Raw genomic sequence first — 18,505 nt, 5'->3', positions numbered from 1 at the left:
CTCCAAGTAATTAAAAACCCACCAAAGGACAGACGGGTCTCAGATGTGTTAGGACAGCTCACTCTGTTATATCAGCGAAGGTTAATGTTGGAAGTTGACCAGCGCGTTAAACTGCAGTTCGAGCTGAATGATACTTTGCAGACGGTGGATGTCCTTAGAGGTGAACTAACAGAAGTTGGGAATAGATTGGAGGCAATAGAGGGTAGCCATGCCACCCCCCCATCCCTGGAGGAATGGGTGGACGAACCGAAACCCACCTCACAGGTTGAGACATTTGGAGATGAGCCACACCTGCGTAACCCTGAGAGAACCTGCAGGTCAGATCTGGAGGATGTAGAAGCTGCTCTCCAGAGATTACCTTTCCAGGCTCATAGGGTTCCCCATACATCCACCGAGGCAAGAACAGGTGTAAGTAGTCAGAATACGTTCAGTGTTGCGGTGCCCCACCCCACTGCAATCAGCAGCCATGAACGGTACCTGGCTGGGGACCCAGCAGGTGTAAATAGCTCACGGCTCAGATGCGAGCGGCCTTCAAATTTGACTCGCAGTACGGTCCTCTATGATCTCTCACCTCCGCCAAGGCGACAGGAAAGCCGCCCCTGGGATTCAGGTGGTTCCTACTGCCCTCAACCGCTGCCCAGGACCCGAGTCCGGGAAGCACAGGACCCACCGTTGTACCGGGAGCAGCCTCCACTGCCTCCTCCGAGGATGAGGCGTGAGGCACTGATACACCCTGAGTGCAGAAGAATATTCTGTATATACAGACCGGGCCTCCGCCACACTTGGTGCTTTCATTATCCAGCAAAAGAAAAGCGAAGCACCCAGGGAGTATTACCGGCGCTTGAGAGCCGTTTACTTCCAAGGATGCAATGTGCCCGGCATTGAGGAGGAACATGCTTTTAAATCCCTGTTCCTCCACAACCTTCATGAAAGTGTACGATACGATGTTACTATGTATTGCAGAACCAAGGCCATGAGCATGCAAGTGTTGTAAATATGAATCTGAGAATATTATTTAATATTTAATATCAATATTTTAATATTTTATCAAATAATATTTCGGTCTGTTAAGGGTTGTCCTGTGAATACCAGCCCAGTAAGGCAATGGTACTCGTACTCGTACTCGTCGTCTTCCGCTTATCCGGGACCGGGTCGCGGGGGCAGCAGACTCAGCAGAGATGCCCAGACGTCCCTCTCTCCAGACACCTCCTCCAGTTCCTCCAGGGGGAGCCCAAGGCGTTCCCAGGCCAGCCGAGAGACATAGTCCCTCCAGCGTGTCCTGGGCCGTCCCAGGGGCATCCTCCCGGTGGGACGTACCTGGGACACCTCCCAGGAGGCATCCGGTATAGATGCCCGAGCCACCTCAACTGGCTCCTCTCGATGTGGAGGAGCAGCGGCTCTACTCCGAGCCCCTCCCGGATGGCCGAGCTCCTCACCCTATCTCTAAGGGAGTGCCCGGCCACCCTACGGAGGAAGCTCATTTTAGCCACTTGTATCCGGGATCTCGTTCTTTCGGTCATGACCCAAAGTTCATGGCCATAGGTGAGGGTAGGAACGTAGACCGACCAGTAAATTGAGAGCTTTGATTTTCGGCTCAGCTCTCTCTTCACCACAATGGACCGGCACAGCGCCCCCATTACTGTGGCAGCCGCACCGATCCGTCTGTCGATCTCCCGCTCCATTCTTCCCTCACTCGTGAACAAGACCCCGAGATACTTAAACTACTCCACTTGAGGCAGGAACTCCCCTCCAACCTGAAGAGGACAAGCCACCCTTTTCCGGTCGAGTACCATGGCCTCGGACTTGGAGGAGCTGATCCTCATCCCAGCCGCTTCACACTCGGCTGCGAACCGCCACAGCGCATGCTGTAGGTCTTGGCTAGAGGGGGCCAGCAGGACCACGTCATCCGCAAAAAGAAGAGACGAAATCCACTGGTCCCCAAACCAGACCCCCTCCGGCCCTTGGCTGCGTCTAGAAATCCTGTCCATAAAAGTTATGAACAGGACCGGCGACAAAGGGCAGCCCTGCCGGAGTCCAACATGCACTGGGAACAGGTCCGACTTAGTGCCGGCAATGTGGACCAAACTCCTGCTCCGCTCGTACAGGGACCGGATGGCCCCTAATAAAGGGCCCCCGATTCCATACTCCTGGAGCACCCCCCACAGGGCATCACGAGGGACACAGTCAAATGCCTTATCCACGTCCACAAAACACATGTGAAGGCGATGGTTTTAGGACAAAATAGAAACGTGTGAGACGAGCTCTGACATTATTGAACAGCATAAACTCTGCACATATATGGAATGAATTCACCCAATTTCTTAAAATACACGAATTTATTAACAAAAATAAGTCAACTCAAAGTCAAACATATTTCAATCAACAAACTCTTTACTATGCTAAAACAATCCAACTAAACTACCAAGCAGAATTAAAGAATAACGAAGACTAATGGACTATGTACAATATAAACAAGTTGATTAAAGATGATTGGAAATCATGACCAAAAGAGTGATGCAACATTACCATGCTATGTTTATGTTTGAGAACCAAGGATTATCTTGAAGAATCCAGAAATGAAGTTAAGTTAGTCTTGGAACTAACTTAGGCAATAATCAGCAAACGTTTAGACAACCATTCACAATGCAAGATCAGATAAAATATTATTTTAATAAAATAATGTTTTAAATAATGATCTGCTGAATAAAACCAACCTTCTGGATGACTAATTCTCAACGGTGTCTAATTAACTGCCTTTATTTATTGAAATAATATTTGAAGAAATATTATTGAGTATTTTGGAAAAGAGCCAAATCTTTCTGGAGAAATGGGGCTTAATGGTGTTTACTTAGTTATCAACTCTTGTAAATGATGTTCAGGGACTATTATTCACTAGTTTGAAAACCAACAACTTTTCTTTTGAATACTCTTTAGTAGCACATGTTCTCTACCGGTTAGCCGTTAAGCTAACAAAGAAGCGGATAGCTTAGCACCAGAATCAACACATACCTTTAAAATACCAGGATTAATGACAGGGTTAAAATGCATAGGCGCGGACGGCGTGTTATGAGCAATGTTCTGGTTAAAACCACCCTTTAAATAAAGTTTATCTTAACTTTAAAACATACAAAGAACACAGAACCGGCACGTGCCGTAGCTAGCCTACTAGCACTAAGATAGCCAGGTTCCACAAAACAAAACTTCATAGAATGAAAACATTCAGATTGTTTCATCCTAACTGTTAATCTGCCCAAACCTAACCTCTGACCATGGTGAAGGAATGTTGTCCAAGGGGCGAAGTTTGAAGGAGGTATCCACAGTCAACAAGCGGTTAGTTCGGTAGCTAACCTCTGCGTTCGCTCTGTGAACAAAAGAGTTAGCTCCGGAGAGCTGGCGGCTCGTCCTGTCCGCTGCGGTTTCTGCCATCTTCCTTCAGGCCGGGGCTTTTCTCGAACACCGTTTGCGTCTGCGGGGCCTCGGAGAGACAGTCAGCAATGCCTGTACCTTCATTATCCCCGTTCATGAATGAAAATACCGGATACACAGACAGTATTTCATTCTACTTAACTTTGCATATGATCGATGATCGTATGGCTTTGGATCCAGTTGAATTTATGTCTTTTTGCCAGCAAAAGACATCAGCGCGCTTTCCTCCCGTATCCGGTCCCTCTGGAAAGCCGCGTGGAAGAGAGCGATATGTGGGAAGGGTGGGGGTCTTATACGGGCAGTGGCATCACTGGGAAGTCCTCTGCTAACCCCCTTCCCCCTTCGGAGATGTGCTTTTATTTGGGTAATGGCGCCACAGGACGTCCGCAGTTATCCCCTTTCCTGGCTGTGCTGGAAGAAGGTTAATGCACTTTATTTTGAAAAGTTCCAGAAAAGTATGTACCGGAGTTTCACTGTTGAAATCCATGGCTGTAGGTCCCAACACAAGAGATCCGCAAATATGCTCAGATGCCGTGGGAAACACGTGCTCGCTCGACCAAGGGACCAGAGGGCGAGGCTAGAGTTTTACGGATAGATGCAGAAAGGAACAGTCTTGCGTTGGAAGATCAGGAAATGCCTTCAACCAGAACCCATGTGAAGAACAGGTTCAGGGAACAACGTAGGTTTAGTCAGCTGGACTGGGGGGGTGGTACTGAATACCAACCACAGTCAAAGTTGCCGGACCACTTCCGGTCGAACAGACGATCTGACCGTCACGTGAAGCCTAAAGGTAAACCTGATGGAAAAGGGTGGAACCGACACACAGAAGGGATTATGGGGAAAGAGATGGAGGAGGCCTTACGTAAGATGGTGACAGAAGCGGTGCGTCAGGCCACCACGCCCCCACAACCCTTGAAACAGGGAGCCGACCCTCCAGTTAAACCAGACCCAAACTTCCCGTCAGCATGACTAGGCGTGGACCCAGTCTCCATAGCCATCAAAGTCTACCTGATCGGATGGGGAGACAAACCTGGGAAACTCCAAGTACCCCTTGGGACCTCCCCAGGAGAAACACCACAAACCATCTTTCCAAGGTTCTCAGGGGAATTGAACCAAAATGGACATGCACGTCGTCTAAAATGTCTGATCATGATAGGAGGACGTTTCCAACTGAGTTTCTATGTTAAGATAGGATCAGAGATCAACATGATGTGCTCAATCACGTTTGAGGAGGTGAGTAGAGCCATGCTCTCCTTCAATGAACCATTTCAGGCCGACACTTGTGATGTAAGCATCACCAGCCGCACCCAAAACCGATCACGCATCACTAGTTGGGTGGAGCTGGACATCACACTCGAAGACACGGCTCTGGTACACCCCATCTATATGAGCATGTAACCCAATCTGTCCCTCTGTGCGTCCGTAGCTTGTGGAAGACACTCCGTGAACTCTGCGTTGTGTTTTGGATGTAGGTGAGGTGTGTTCCAGGCGGAAACAGAGGCACCAGACACAGGATTCTGCGTTGTGGCGAGACCTTGAAGCATTTATTTCCTCCAGTCACTCTTCTTTCACCTTACAGGCAGTAAAAGCAAACTGTGTAGGATATAGTAGCTTTCGCGGCAAAACCTCAGAGCTACGGTGTCCCTACTAGGACAAACATCCCAGAACGGCTGCATTTCCAAAGAACACCCACAGAACAACAGCACCATCTGTTGGAATATTTATGTCACTATCTTACATCTACCCCTTCTTTATTTGATGGCGTCCCAGCCGTCAAAGTAAACAGAAAACACACACTTGCTGAGAAAGAACTAGATAGTCTACAAATTAGCAATAAAGGAAATTGTTCAGAGTTGTTATGAAGGTGTGTATGTGGCTGGATTTGTTTTATGTATGTTTTAAGACTCTCTTTGCCTTTTCCCTCTGCCACAGCAGCCATCCTCTTTCTATTTTCTGACACTCTTCTTCCGTTTTTGTGACTCGTGATTCAAATGATAGCCTCTTTGGAGGATGTCTGTTCCTGGGTGGATTTCTTCTTGGAAGCTCATCCTCCTGCGGTGAACCTGCTCCATCAAGAGATGCAGGTGCATTTCCTCCCCCCCTCATCCATCTCTGTCTCTGCTTGTGTTTCTTGACTGCTTTCTCCCAGCTGCATAGCTACTCCGGTTTCCTCTGTGCCCTCCAGATCCGAGACCAGTTGCAGATCTTCCTCCGAACTTGTCTCACTTAGGGCGAAACTTGACTCTTCTTTCCCAGCTGTCACTCCACTGACCTCCTCTACCGGGATAAACATGCACTGTGTGAGGAGGTTTCTGTGAAGCACTCTCTCTGGCCCACCATCCTCTGGTTGGACCACGTACACTGGTACTTTATGTTGTTTCTTAACCACAATGTATGGACGTGGCTCCCACTTGTCCCCAAGCTTCTGCCGTCCCTCCACATGACATTGCTTGACTAGTACCCTGTCCCCTGGGTTGAAAGCGTGATCCTTTGCTTTCTTGTCATAGTACTTTTTCTGTTGTTCCTTGGCTTTCCGAGAGGTTTGATTAGCCTGTGCATAAGCCTCCTCCAGACAATCATGCAGTGTCTGCACATATTCACTGTAACCCTCCAGATTATTAGAGGTGGTAAACCCAAAGACCAGATCCACTGGAAGCCTAGGATGTCTCCCGAACATCAAGTAGTATGGTGTATATCCTGTTGAGTCATGTCGTGTGCAGTTATAAGCATGTGTCATGGCATCCACGTGTTCGTGCCACCTGGGCTTCATGTGAGGTTGCAGCGTTCCCAACATATTCATTAGGGTCCGGTTAAACCTTTCAGTTGTCCCGTTGCCCTGCGGGTGGTAGGGAGTGGTGTGAGTCTTAGTGATGCCTGTGATCTTGCACAGTTTCTTCACGACTGCACTTTCAAAATTGCGCCCTTGATCCGCATGCAATTTTGCTGGAAAACCAAACCGACAAAAGTAGTTCTTCCACAGAACCTTGGCTACTGTACCTGCTTTTTGGTCTTTGGTGGGGTAGGCTTGAGCATAACGAGAGAAATGATCTGTAACAACCAGAACATTTTCAATGCCCCCCTTTGACTTTTCCAGGCAGAGGAAGTCAACACACACAAGCTCCATGGGGGCACTGCTATGGATGCTCATGAGCGGAGCTCCAACCTTGCTTGAGGGTGTCTTCCTAAGACAGCATCTCTCACACTGCTCACACCAAGCTTTGATTTCCTGGGCCATATCAGGCCAGTAGAATCTCTCCCTTATTGAATGCAGAGTCCTTTCAAATCCCAAATGTCCTGAATCATCATGCAGAGCAGTTTTGACCCCCACTCTCAGCTTCTCTGGCAAGATGAGTTGCTCCATGACTCCTCTTTGACCATCTATGATGCGTCTGTACAGGACGCCATTTCGGACCACCAACTTCCGCCATTCCTTTATTAGAAGGCTCCCGGGCCTTCCTAGTCCACTCCTCAGTGTGGGGAGGTCTATTATTTGTGTTTTTAAAATACAGGATGTGGCCAATTATGGGATCCTGCTTCTGTTCTGCCCGGATCTCCTGTGTTGTCATAGCAGGTAGGGCGTCTGTCCCTACATCCTCATAAAGCTGTTCCACTGCTGGTAACCTATCAGCCTCCGCAGCAGCACTCGCAGGTGTCTTTTGTAGCTCCTGTGAATGCTGGGACCCTGAAGACTTTGATGTGGTGGTCCTAACACGCTGAGCGTATGACTGTAAGACCTGTGAGACTTCCTGGTTGGACATGCGAGAAAGAGCATCAGCATTTGCATTGTTCTGGCCCCTTCTGTACTGGATGTCAAACTCAAACGATGATAGTTGAGAAACCCAGCGTTGTCCTGTAGCATCAAGCTTGGCTGTGGTCATTACATATTTTAGGGGATTGTTATCAGTAAATACAGAGAAATGACGTCCATAAAGGTGGTCGTAGAACTTGTCTGTGACCGCCCACTTTAGGGCGAGAAATTCCAGTTTGTGAGCCGGATATCTCGTCTCGGGTGGGGTTAAGCCTCTACTGGCATAGGCTATGACTTTTTCAGCCCCATTCTGAATCTGGGCCAATACAGCACCCAGTCCCTCCCCAGATGCATCGGTCTGCAGCACGAATGGCAAGTTATAGTCTGGATAGCCCAGTACTGGAGCGGACACCAGTCTTTCCTTTAAACACTGAAACGCCACCTCACAGTCATTAGTCCACAGAAAGGGCAGTTTGGCATCAGAGTGTTTCTGTGCCCCCCTTTTTTTTTTCTGGGGTCACCAGAGGTGAGACGGTACAAGGGAGCCGCCAGAGTAGAATACCCCATTACATAATGCCTGTAGTATCCTGCGAATCCTAAGAACTGCAGGACCTCCTTGCGATTAGTGGGCCTTTTCCAATCTTTCACCCTGCTGATCTTCTCTGGGTCTGTCCTAATTCCTTCGGCAGATACAATGTGGCCAAGATACTGCACCTCCTCCTTCACAAGCTGACACTTTGAGGGCTTTAGCTTCAGGCCATGTTCCTTGAGTCGATCAAACACCAGCTGAAGTTGTTCCATATGCTCCTCAAATGTTTTAGAGAAAATTATAAGGTCATCAAGATAAATAAGCAGGTGAGTGAAGTTTAAATCCCCAAAGCAGCAGGTCATGAGTCTTTGAAAGGTTGATGGAGCATTCTGGAGCCCAAAGGGCATTCTGTTGGCCTCAAACAGCCCCATGGGGGTACTGAATGCAGTTTTGTATTTATCCTGCTCAGCCACCTCCACTTGCCAGTAACCTGAGGTAAGATCCAACGTTGAAAAGTATTTGGCTTGCCCCAGGGCCTCCAATGCCTCTTCAATTCGGGGGAGCGGGAATGCGTCTCGTGTGCTACAGGAGTTGAGTTTCCTGTAGTCAATACAGAGCCTTAATGATCCATCTTTCTTGGTAACCACCACCACTGGTGATGCATACGGGCTCTTACTAGGTCGGATAACTCCTGCAGTTTCCATCTCTGTCAGTAGGCGCCTTACATCCTGCCACTGAGAAGGGGGGATCTTACGATATGGGAGTCGAAATGGCTTTGAATCCACCAGAGGAATTTCATGTTGAACAGTTTTTGTGTGTCCATAATCAATAGGATGCTGTGAGAATATGTCCCGATTTTTCTCTACCAGGTCCTTGAGGAGAGTACGCTGGTTTTCATTCTCCACTTCTGCTCCACTTAGGTCCACTTCATAGCTTGCCGCCACCTGACCGAGGCTGAGATACACCCCTTCTTTCACTCTACTGTGATGTTCACCTCCATCTTTGTCCCAGCGCTCCACAACTTCGTCCACCAAGAATGCTGTGGCAAGTTGGGTGTTTGGTTTAATAGTGATGTTTCTCTGAGAGAGGTTCATAACTCTAACTGGGGCATACCCTTTTTTTACATCTGTGAGAATTTTGGCCACAAGGAGGTCTTGTGGGAGGTGGAGTGAAGGGCAGCCTTCTATCAGGGCTGTATAGGTTTTTCTTTGTGGGCCTGATTTAATCTTACATTTTAACTCCATCTCTTTGCCACCAGGGATACAGATAGTTTGGCCGGTAAAAATCGCAGGACCCACTGTGTCCTGGGTTTTACTTTTTTCGGTGCTCACAACCTCCACCACAGCAGAATACCACTCTGGGTGGTTCTCTTTTATCAGGTGGAGGAATTCAGTGCCATAGGCTGCTTGCAAGTGGCTTTTTGATGCACGAATGACATTTGTTCCAATGAGCAGAGGCACAGATGACCGATATTCAGAGTCAGGGACAACAAAAGTGGGGACAGTCATACAGTCTTCTCCAAAAACCTTAAGTATGATAGTCAAGACCCCGTAATAGGGCACTTTTTGTGCTGCTGCCCCCTCTATCATTATGTTGGATGGCTGCAGCTTCTGCTTCTGGAGCTCTGGGTGGGTGTGCCAGAAACTATGGGTGATGCTTGTAATTTGGGATCCAGAGTCAATGAGAGCCCTACATTTCTTGCCGTTTATCTCCACTTCACCCTCATTTCTAGGGCCCACCAGCAGTGGAGTTCCCTCCTCTCTGTTTGCAGTATCTGTGCACTCTGAGTGTGGGGCTTGCTGCTTGCCCATGGTTTCCCCTGCTACCATGGGCTTCAGGCGTTTAAAGACTGGGATGGGGGCATGCTGCTTCCTTCTGCCGAGGTTGGTGGCTGAGAGTGGTGAGTCCTGGTCGAGTTGAAGTCAGGAAGGACTGCTCGGCAAAATCTGGCAATGTGCCCTTGTTTTCCACAGCGATGACACACGACAACCGAACTCTGATTTGTCATTCGTGCTGTTGGCAGGGCTGCATTTGGGGAGACACTGGGGGACTTTATGCTTGATTCCAGTATGGACAGTCTAGCCATTTGTGCCTCTTGGCTGAGGGCCAATTTCTTGACCATCTCAGTCAGTTCAGTGAGTTCTGAAGTGCATTTTCTCCCCTCAGCCCTTGCGTTTGTGTTTGTGAGCAAACATCTTCTTTACTTTTTGTTGGGGCTGAAACTTCTTTGTTTCCCTAGCAATGCTTCGAAGCTCAGCCTGAAGCTCTCTAAAGCTGAGCAATAGGGGCTTCATGGGTGCTATTCGTGTATATACATCTCCATCCACCAGCCCTCTTAGGAACTGTCGAGTCAATTTACTGTCTCGATCTGGAAACGGCCTACCCCCTTCCTGGCTTTCTTCAACTGCTCGTAAAGTTGCCTCTAGTGCTATGGCATAGGAGCAGGCAGACTCACATGGCCTCTGACTTCGCTCATAAAAATCAGCTAGCGGGTCTAAAGAGCCCTGTGCGTCACCATACTCGGCCCTCAGTTCCTCAAATGCCCTCTCTGGGGATTGTTCACCAGGTGGAAGGTTCAGGATTAGCTTCCTGGCTTCACCACTGAGGTGTCGTACTACTGTGGAAAAAAGAAGATGGGCAGGGAGATCTATGGCGTCTAGAAGGTACTGCATATCACGAATCCAGTCCTCCACCAGCATCTTACTGTCTGAATTACCACTGAACACTTGCACATTCTTCACCTGATGAGTCTGCATCAAACCACCATATGCTGTGTGTGTGGGGCGTTGGCTGTGGATGGCTTGTCCACAGACATCTAACAGAGGGTCAGGGAGGTTCGGACGCGAGACCATAGCAGCAGGTAGGGGTGGTTTCAGATGCTGCAATTCACTGCTATGCCTGGGACCAATCTGGTCAGGGGCTGCATGTGAGGCAACCTGAGAAAACGGGACAGTCAGGTTTGGGGCCCATGTGGGGACAGCAGTTATGTTTTGTGATGGCGTCTCCTCCTGAGCGGGGCTCTGATAGTTCTGTGTAGTAGGATGGAAACCCAGAAAGGTGGGTTTGTGCTCTAAGCCTGCCATGGTCTGCCCAACAGGAACAGAGTAACTCATTTTCAACCATGGTGGAATTTGAGAACCCGGTGCATGGCTCTGGGCTGATCTGACATTTCTTGCCCTGGAGGGAGGCAAAGAGGATAAATAATTGGTTGCGGATGGAATTATGAAACCTCCCTGAAGAGGTTGGGACAGAGGAGTGGAATCTGGGTGGCCTGGGTAGGTCTGGGGGCTTGGTCCCAGCAGCTGACCAGTTTGGTTGATAGGAGCAGGAAGGAGTGTGCTAGCCTGTTGTGCGTATTGTGTTCCATTGTGAGTAACATTGGAGTGGCTTTCAGGGGCAGTGTATGCTGATGATGTTGGGATAGGGAAGTGGTCAGTATAGACGGACAGAAGAGGGGGTGAAGGGGTACCTTGCCCTTCGTGGGTCCATGTCTGGTGTGGTGTGTCACCTGAGGTGACAAAATGGTCACTCCGTTGGGTCCCCGTTAGAGGTTCTGGGTTCAGTGGATCTGCTGGGTAATTATGCCACATGTTTCTCTTTCTCGTTCGCTCTTTGATGGAATTGGAGTACAACCACCCTGTGTTTATGTACAGGATTAACAGAGCATTCACTATAGTGTGAACCAAACCAAAAATAAATTAAAATAAATTCACAGCTCGGTGCACATCTCAAAGACAAAAGAATATAAAGATCCACCAGCTACAGCTAAAAGTATGTCTCAATACTCGATCACTATAGTTTCTTTAAATAGTTAGACCAAAACAATATTTACACCTGAGGCCTTAGAGTCACAAAACACAGCATCAACCTGACATTTCACTGAGATCTTCAAAGGATATGATGGAAAACATGAGCATGTTGCATCCACATTTAGAATGAAGTTCCAGTGTACAGCAATAACGTCACTCTACTGGATAACCAGGTGCCCCTTCGATTTGTTGGCCTCTTTGAACCACAATCCGGGTCACGGCACCAAGATGTAACCCAATCTGTCCCTCTGTGCGTCCGTAGCTTGTGGAAGACACTCCGTGAACTCTGCGTTGTGTTTTGGATGTAGGTGAGGTGTGTTCCAGGCGGAAACAGAGGCACCAGACACAGGATTCTGCGTTGTGGCGAGACCTTGAAGCATTTATTTCCTCCAGTCACTCTTCTTTCACCTTACAGGCAGTAAAAGCAAACTGTGTAGGATATAGTAGCTTTCGCGGCAAAACCTCAGAGCTACGGTGTCCCTACTAGGACAAACATCCCAGAACGGCTGCATTTCCAAAGAACACCCACAGAACAACAGCACCATCTGTTGGAATATTTATGTCACTATCTTACATGCACATTAAACAAAGAGTTTTTCCTTGGTGGCCAGGACCTGCTGGACAGGCTGGCCCCACTCATTGACTGCCACCAGGACCAACTCTGGGTCCAGGCGGAGGTGCAAAACCCACTGGGTTTAAGCAGTAAACCACTCTTTGTGGCCAACCAGATCGCCAGTTTAGAGGAGCCCGAAGAACCTCTCAGGCCCTCATCAGAGCCGGTCATGTGCAGCTCTGAGACACAGCTGCACCCAGCCATCCAGGAAACTCCTGCCAGATGCAGTCATGCATTGCTTGGCTCTTTAAAGAACCCAGGTGTGAACACTTACAACCCCAAAATGGTGGAAGGTGTACACCTGGAAACCATGTTCATACCAGAAGTGCTACTAGCATTCTGGCTGGAAAATTCATCAACCATTAGAGAGCTGTATGACTGTTTGTGCCAAAAAGACCCCCTTGTAACTGAGGCACAACACAGCCACACACTCCTTTTAGCAGATGGGCTCCGCCCTCTCCTCAAGACAGCCAGAGTGTGCACCTCCAGTGTGCAGATTAACATCAAACAGCTCTCCCATGCTGTGGACATTGTCCCAACAGACCAAAGGGGGGTCACATTATCCTACGCCCATTACTCTCCTGTAGGGTGCCATAGGAGCTACAAAGCCACACTCCACACCCTCCAACAGATGGCGCACTGGCCTCCAACGTCTCACGACACCCAGGTCTACATCAAAGGATGTTTAACCTGCTGCCAGTTTCAGCCATCTCAGCCAACCAGTCAACCTCCGCTTCAGCGAAGGGGGGTTACATTACCTTGGTTCCACCTTCAGACCAACTGGGTCGAACCAGTTCCAAAATTAACAGGAGGTAACAAATTCCTCCTAACTGTGACATGCAGCTTCATTAAGTGGGTTGGATGCTTGTCAGAAAAGGTTGACACCATCATCCCAGCTGCTGCGCTTTTGCTGAACCAGATGAAGTTCTACATCGAACTCTTTTCCCCAAGAACAGAGCTTGTCTCCATGTCCGGGAAAGGAGAGACCAGTGCGTAGGACTAGGTTAAACAGGTGCATGTTTCATGAACTCACACTAACATGCACTAATCACTAACAACTTTCTTCAACAGAAACAGTTAAACATATAACTACCTTCTAGGACACAGTCTTAAACTGTAAGTTGGCACAATAATTTTCCAAAACACTCTACATGCACAGCAGACCTCACAAAAGGGATTAAGAATGATGTAATGGACACCCACATAGCCAGAGATTTCATGCAAAATCTTATTAAAGGAGGTTGGTTCATTTGTAGACAGTCCCACCGAGGCACAGATGCCCACTGGCCTAGTTCTGCTGAACTTAGTAGAGAAAATCCTAAGTCCACCACAGCAGACACCTTGCAACCTCTACAAACACACCTGGCTTATAGACTTGGTACTGCAATTCATTTATTCTTTTTCTCCCTCTTTTCATAACTAGATAGTTTAGAGACAGGAGTCATATTAAAACCCATCATCATTTGGAAGAGCTAATGGTTTAAGCCTAAACCTGTTTTAAACATTCGTTTTTGTTTTTTTTATACACCGCAAACCGGCAGGTTAAGCGTTTACAGTCCAGGATTGATTCCCTCACATTCATTTCCCCCACGGTTCACAGCACCGCCTTTGCCAATGACACAGCCAGGTTCCAGTGTCTGATGGAAGTTGGACGAATAAGCTATGAACCATGATTTTGTTTTCTTTTTATATATATACATATATATGTACGGTATCTTTTATTGTTGCTTCAGTTGTCTCAGGGTTACCAAAGCTGATGACCAAAATAATGTATTGATGATATGAATGTATTTACTGAAACATGTAAATACAAACCAAAAAAAGCCCCAGAATCTTAGGCATGTCATGATGTGACGAGCCCCACGTGTTGGAGCACGTCTTCCCTCATTGTTGCTGTTAACATTTTTTTTACTTTATTTCGCAATTGCCCTCCGTGTGCAAGTACAATATTTCATCACCAGTGAGTGCAGCAGGAGAAGCCGTCCCACATCCGGCTTATGAAAACTCCCTCCACTTAGTGGTATAAAAAGCCTGCAGGTCGGCTCACACAGGCAGAACCTCAGGACAACTGATAACAAAGCAAACTAAGCAACACAGCTTCTCTTCAGCATCTTCTTCAGGTAAACAGACTCGTCTCCCCATGGCAGTATTTTATCTGGAGCTTTGCTTGTTGGATTGCTGCAGATTTTCCTAGAAAGATAGATTAGAGGTGTTGATTTAGGGACTGCATTGCATGATGTTGCAGATAAAAACAGAAATGTGATGCTCGTACTGTAAATGACATTGAGAGCAGATAGAGACTATTTTTGCTGCTGGTGTTTCTGTAGGTCTGATGCTTGATTAAACCATTCTGCAAGCCTGAATTACCCTGAAACTCCAGTATCTCATCTCTGGTCTTTTTTCTCCTAATAGAACTTTTTAAAAATCAAAATCAAAATGGAGTCCAAGAACTGCAACATGAGCCGTATGTGGACCAAGAAGATGTCCAAAGGAGTAAACTTGGAGATTTTCCAACAACCCCCATCCATGAAGTGTGTCGCCAACCTGATCATCGCCATGGAGAGGCTGAAGGGTGGCATGTCAGCAGCAGTCCAGAGAACCGACTTCAGTGATGAAAACCTGCTCAGCATCCTTCTAGAGAGCGTTGTGGAAGGTAATCACACAATTAAGATTATTTTGGGCTTTTATTCCCATTTAAGCTAAACAAAACTGCAGGACAAAAACACAGAGTCTAGTTTGATAGATAAAACAAATCAACGTTTTAATTAACCAAGTGTATTTTTCTATTCAGAGACATTCATCATTGAGAGGACCTCAGCTGGACCAGATTCCTTCAGCAGAGGAGAAGAGCATCCTTGCTCTGTGACCGACAGCCAGAAAAGAAGTTTGGTTCTGGTCCGGAACAACTTGGAGCTCCTCGCAGTGATGCTGCAGGGAGGCAGCGACAGTCGCAAAGGTAAAGGAGTGCAATGGCTGTTTTGGCACACTTCTTTGACCCTGTCAGATCAGATATTTAGACTTCAAAAATGATTTGACCTTGCAGATAATATCCTAACACATCATGCACGTCCTGAAGGATTTATTGAATAAAAAGAGTTCAAATACAACTAAAATGATATATTGGATTCCTTAAACCTGTTGAGAAAACATTTCACAAAACATAGAGAGGATTTCCTTTTGTCTTTTATGAACCTCTATCCTTGACTGTCTCCTCAGTTTACCTGAACATGGCGACCTATGTGCATGTTAGACCGAACCCTGAAATGGGTCAACCTGTCGTTCTGGGCATCAGATACACTGACTTCTACCTGTCATGCCACGAAAACGGTGACAAACCAACCCTGCATCTGGAGGTAAAACTCTCCTACTAATCTCCCCTGTAGTGAGGTGTAGACCTTAGGGTACCTCGTCATCTTGTCATTTAATGTTCAGCGCTCAATTTGCTGACACTGATCTTTGTGATGCTTTTCCCAGGAAGTGGAGGACAAAACAAGCCTCTCCGAGATCAGCTCAGAGAGTGAAATGAGGCGCTTCCTCTTCTACAAACAGGACACCGGGCTGAATGTCAGCACTCTCATGTCTGCCCTCTTCCCCGACTGGTTCATCAGCACGGCGACAGAAAACAAAAAGCCTGTGGAAATATGCCAGAAGAACGCCGCTCGCCACATAACCTTCAGCATCCAGCGTCAGATCTGAAACCACCTGGAGGAGGAAGCTCATCTCCACATCCAGATAACGTTAGTCAGTGAGCTGAAAGCACTACCACACTCTGCTGGAAGGACGTGTGCATTTTAAACTTAGAATTTACTGTATGTACCGAGTACAGGAAGTAAACCGCTTAGTGTATTGAAAATTTCTACACAAAGCACTGTCTAAGAAGCATGTTGTGTATTTATAGTTGGCTTATAATTTATGAGGCTGTTATTGCTTTTTAATATTTATTTATATATTTATGCAAAATTATTAATATTGTATTTATGATCAGGAAAACTGCTTGTGCAAGGGGCCTTTTTTGACTCTGTGGTGGCATCAACTTTATTCTATGGTGTAGTATGTTGGTGTAGCAGCTTATCTACAGCTGAGAGGAAGGTGCAGGTGTTGGGAGACAGAAGAACTCCAGGAAAAATAACATCTCGCTTGGACAATGTATCCCATCCCATGCCTGATGCTGCCTCAGAAGTGGAAAGATTCTTTAGTGACAGACTGCTGTATCCTAGGTGCAAAGGAGCGATATCACAGATCCTTCTTCCCAGCATCTGTTAGACTTTACAACCATCACTGCTTCCAACAAATTCAGACTCAACATGTTTACATCTCTGCTATTATTTGCAAGGTTTTTTAAATGTCTTTGGTTCGAATTGCACTTCGACATTTTCAATTTTTTTTGCCAAAAAGTATTATTTGTATGTATATCCCTCATCATTAAAGGCATACTTAACCATCAGAAAAAACACATTTTCCCATCTCAGGCATTACTTTTTTCATTATATTTGGTTGTTTTTTTCAAGATGTGTTACTGTCATTCTTCAACCCTGTTATGGACACTATTGATATTTTTGCAATTCTAAAGCCTGAATGCATCTATGCGTTAAAGCACTCATTTAATTTTTTATCAAACATTTTGTATAACAGAAGAGTTGTGATGAAAATAAATGGTCTGATGATAGACCTCAACATTTTAGACAAAAGTCAACTAACACAAAATTATTATTTTTTTACATTTATAAAAACAATGTATAAAAATGTAGGTGGAACAGAGTTGAGACTAGGATAACAGGGTTGAAGACAAATACAGCTTTACAGAAGAATAGTTGTTTTATTCTTCAATTCACTCTTTAGGAGTTGCTATGAGCATTGTATTTTATTATGTAACCATAACAAGGACAGCACATGTAATTTGCAGTTGAACTGAGTTTTATTAACTTGAATTAAAAACAACTACAACAATATTATCTGTCAAACATTGATATGTGAATTTCTCAAATTTAACAGAGAGTGTGTGTGTGTGTGTGTGTGTGAATGTGTATGCATGCATTTCCTTGTTTCATTGCATTCATCTTGTGAGTCGGTTCCACGCCTCTTTTAAGACCTCCACACGGCACTTTGTCACCGGCTGTGGGGGTGGAATGAGTTCAAGGACATCATCAAACGGTTTGACCCAACACAATGCATGCATTTGACCTGGACATGTGCTGCCCATCCGGGAGGGGCTCGGAGTAGAGCCGCTGCTCCTCCACATCGAGAGGAGCCAGTTGAGGTGGCTCGGGCATCTATACCGGATGCCTCCTGGACGCCTTCCTCTGGAGGTGTTCCAGGCACATCCCACCGGGAGGAGGCCCAGGGGACGGCCCAGGACACGCTGGAGGGACTATGTCTCTCGGCTGGCCTGGGAACGCCTTGGGCTCCCCCTGGAGGAGCTGGAGGAGGTGTCTGGAGAGAGGGACGTCTGGGCGTCTCTGCTGAGTCTGCTGCCCCCGCGACCCGGTCCTGGATAAGCGGAAGACGACGAACGAACGAATGTGTTTCCTGTATCTTCTGAATGATGCCTGGATACAAATCATCATCATATATGAGAATACACCATTTCCCAATCAGCTCCGAACTTTCCCACTGGATTTCTTTTTTTGGATTTTCCCCACTGGCTGACTGCGGTACAGCAGTTTCTATCTTCGGCCCAAAACTGAAACACTTGGCGTTGAAGCACTTGCAGTCAAACTGCTTCCGTGTTGTGCACATACAGCTTGCATCACGAAATATCAGCTCTCCTGGAGCCAAAGTAATGACCTGGTGAAGTCTCATGGTTCCAGGAATAGCTGGTCTCAGCTTTGGCATTTTCTCCATTGCTTCCTCAAAATCTTCACTTTTCACAAAGAACAGTTTCACAGTTGTGTTTGGCTCAGTCAAGGCCCTGAATAACTCCTCTGCATCTGGGATGTCACAGCACCTTGCCCCATCATGTCAGCTGCTCTTTTTAAGAGTCCTCTGACACCATGTGGGGCTCATTTTCCATGGCTGGCCTCAAACAAATTTCAAGAACCAGCCTTGAATCCTCTTCTGTCCAGTTCTGTGGTGAAAAGGAAGAACTTGCCTCATTGTTTATGTTGAGTACAGGGTCCATCTCTTAAAAAGTGCAGCATAGACACTTGGGGATGTTGTGCCTAAAGGTAATCCAGCACAGGATTTAGGTGCTGCCATATTGCCAAAGGGCCTTTATGTCTACTGGCTGAGATTGTGCTAAAGCACAAAGGCTCTTGGTGTCCGCCAACATACCTGTATGAAGGGAAGTCTGCTGATGTGAAACTCCAAAGTGGACTGCCTGAACTTGGGAACTTTATTTACAGTTGTAATTTTCTGAGAAATCAACATTTCAATCTGAAAAG

At 46.8% G+C, this 18,505-nt stretch overlaps 1 protein-coding gene across 1 annotated transcript; it reads left to right on the top strand.

The window, feature by feature from the left end:
- The first annotated feature begins 14,113 nt into the window (after positions 1–14,113).
- LOC124877353 (interleukin-1 beta-like) lies at positions 14,114–17,074 on the top strand. Its single transcript, XM_047380466.1, has 5 exons — positions 14,114–14,245; positions 14,538–14,778; positions 14,917–15,081; positions 15,342–15,478; positions 15,600–17,074. The coding sequence occupies exons 2-5, from the start codon at positions 14,562–14,564 to the stop codon at positions 15,819–15,821; spliced, it is 741 nt and encodes a 246-aa protein (XP_047236422.1). The 5' UTR covers positions 14,114–14,245; positions 14,538–14,561; the 3' UTR covers positions 15,822–17,074.
- The last annotated feature ends 1,431 nt before the right edge of the window (positions 17,075–18,505 follow it).

The sequence above is a fragment of the Girardinichthys multiradiatus genome, chromosome 12, assembly GCF_021462225.1.
Source record: "Girardinichthys multiradiatus isolate DD_20200921_A chromosome 12, DD_fGirMul_XY1, whole genome shotgun sequence".
Classification (NCBI taxonomy): domain Eukaryota; kingdom Metazoa; phylum Chordata; class Actinopteri; order Cyprinodontiformes; family Goodeidae; genus Girardinichthys; species Girardinichthys multiradiatus.
The sequence above is the reverse complement of the archived record's forward strand: the minus strand, read 5'-3'. Positions and strand labels throughout refer to the sequence as shown.

Excerpts from the sequence above, each read along its gene's own strand:
- LOC124877353 (XM_047380466.1), top strand. The coding sequence starts at position 14,562 with ATGGAGTCCAAGAACTGCAACATGAGCCGTATGTGGACCAAGAAGATG. Across the intron at positions 14,779-14,916 it reads TCTAGAGAGCGTTGTGGAAG|AGACATTCATCATTGAGAGG; the intron begins GTAATCACACAA and ends TTTTCTATTCAG. Across the intron at positions 15,082-15,341 it reads AGGCAGCGACAGTCGCAAAG|TTTACCTGAACATGGCGACC; the intron begins GTAAAGGAGTGC and ends CTGTCTCCTCAG.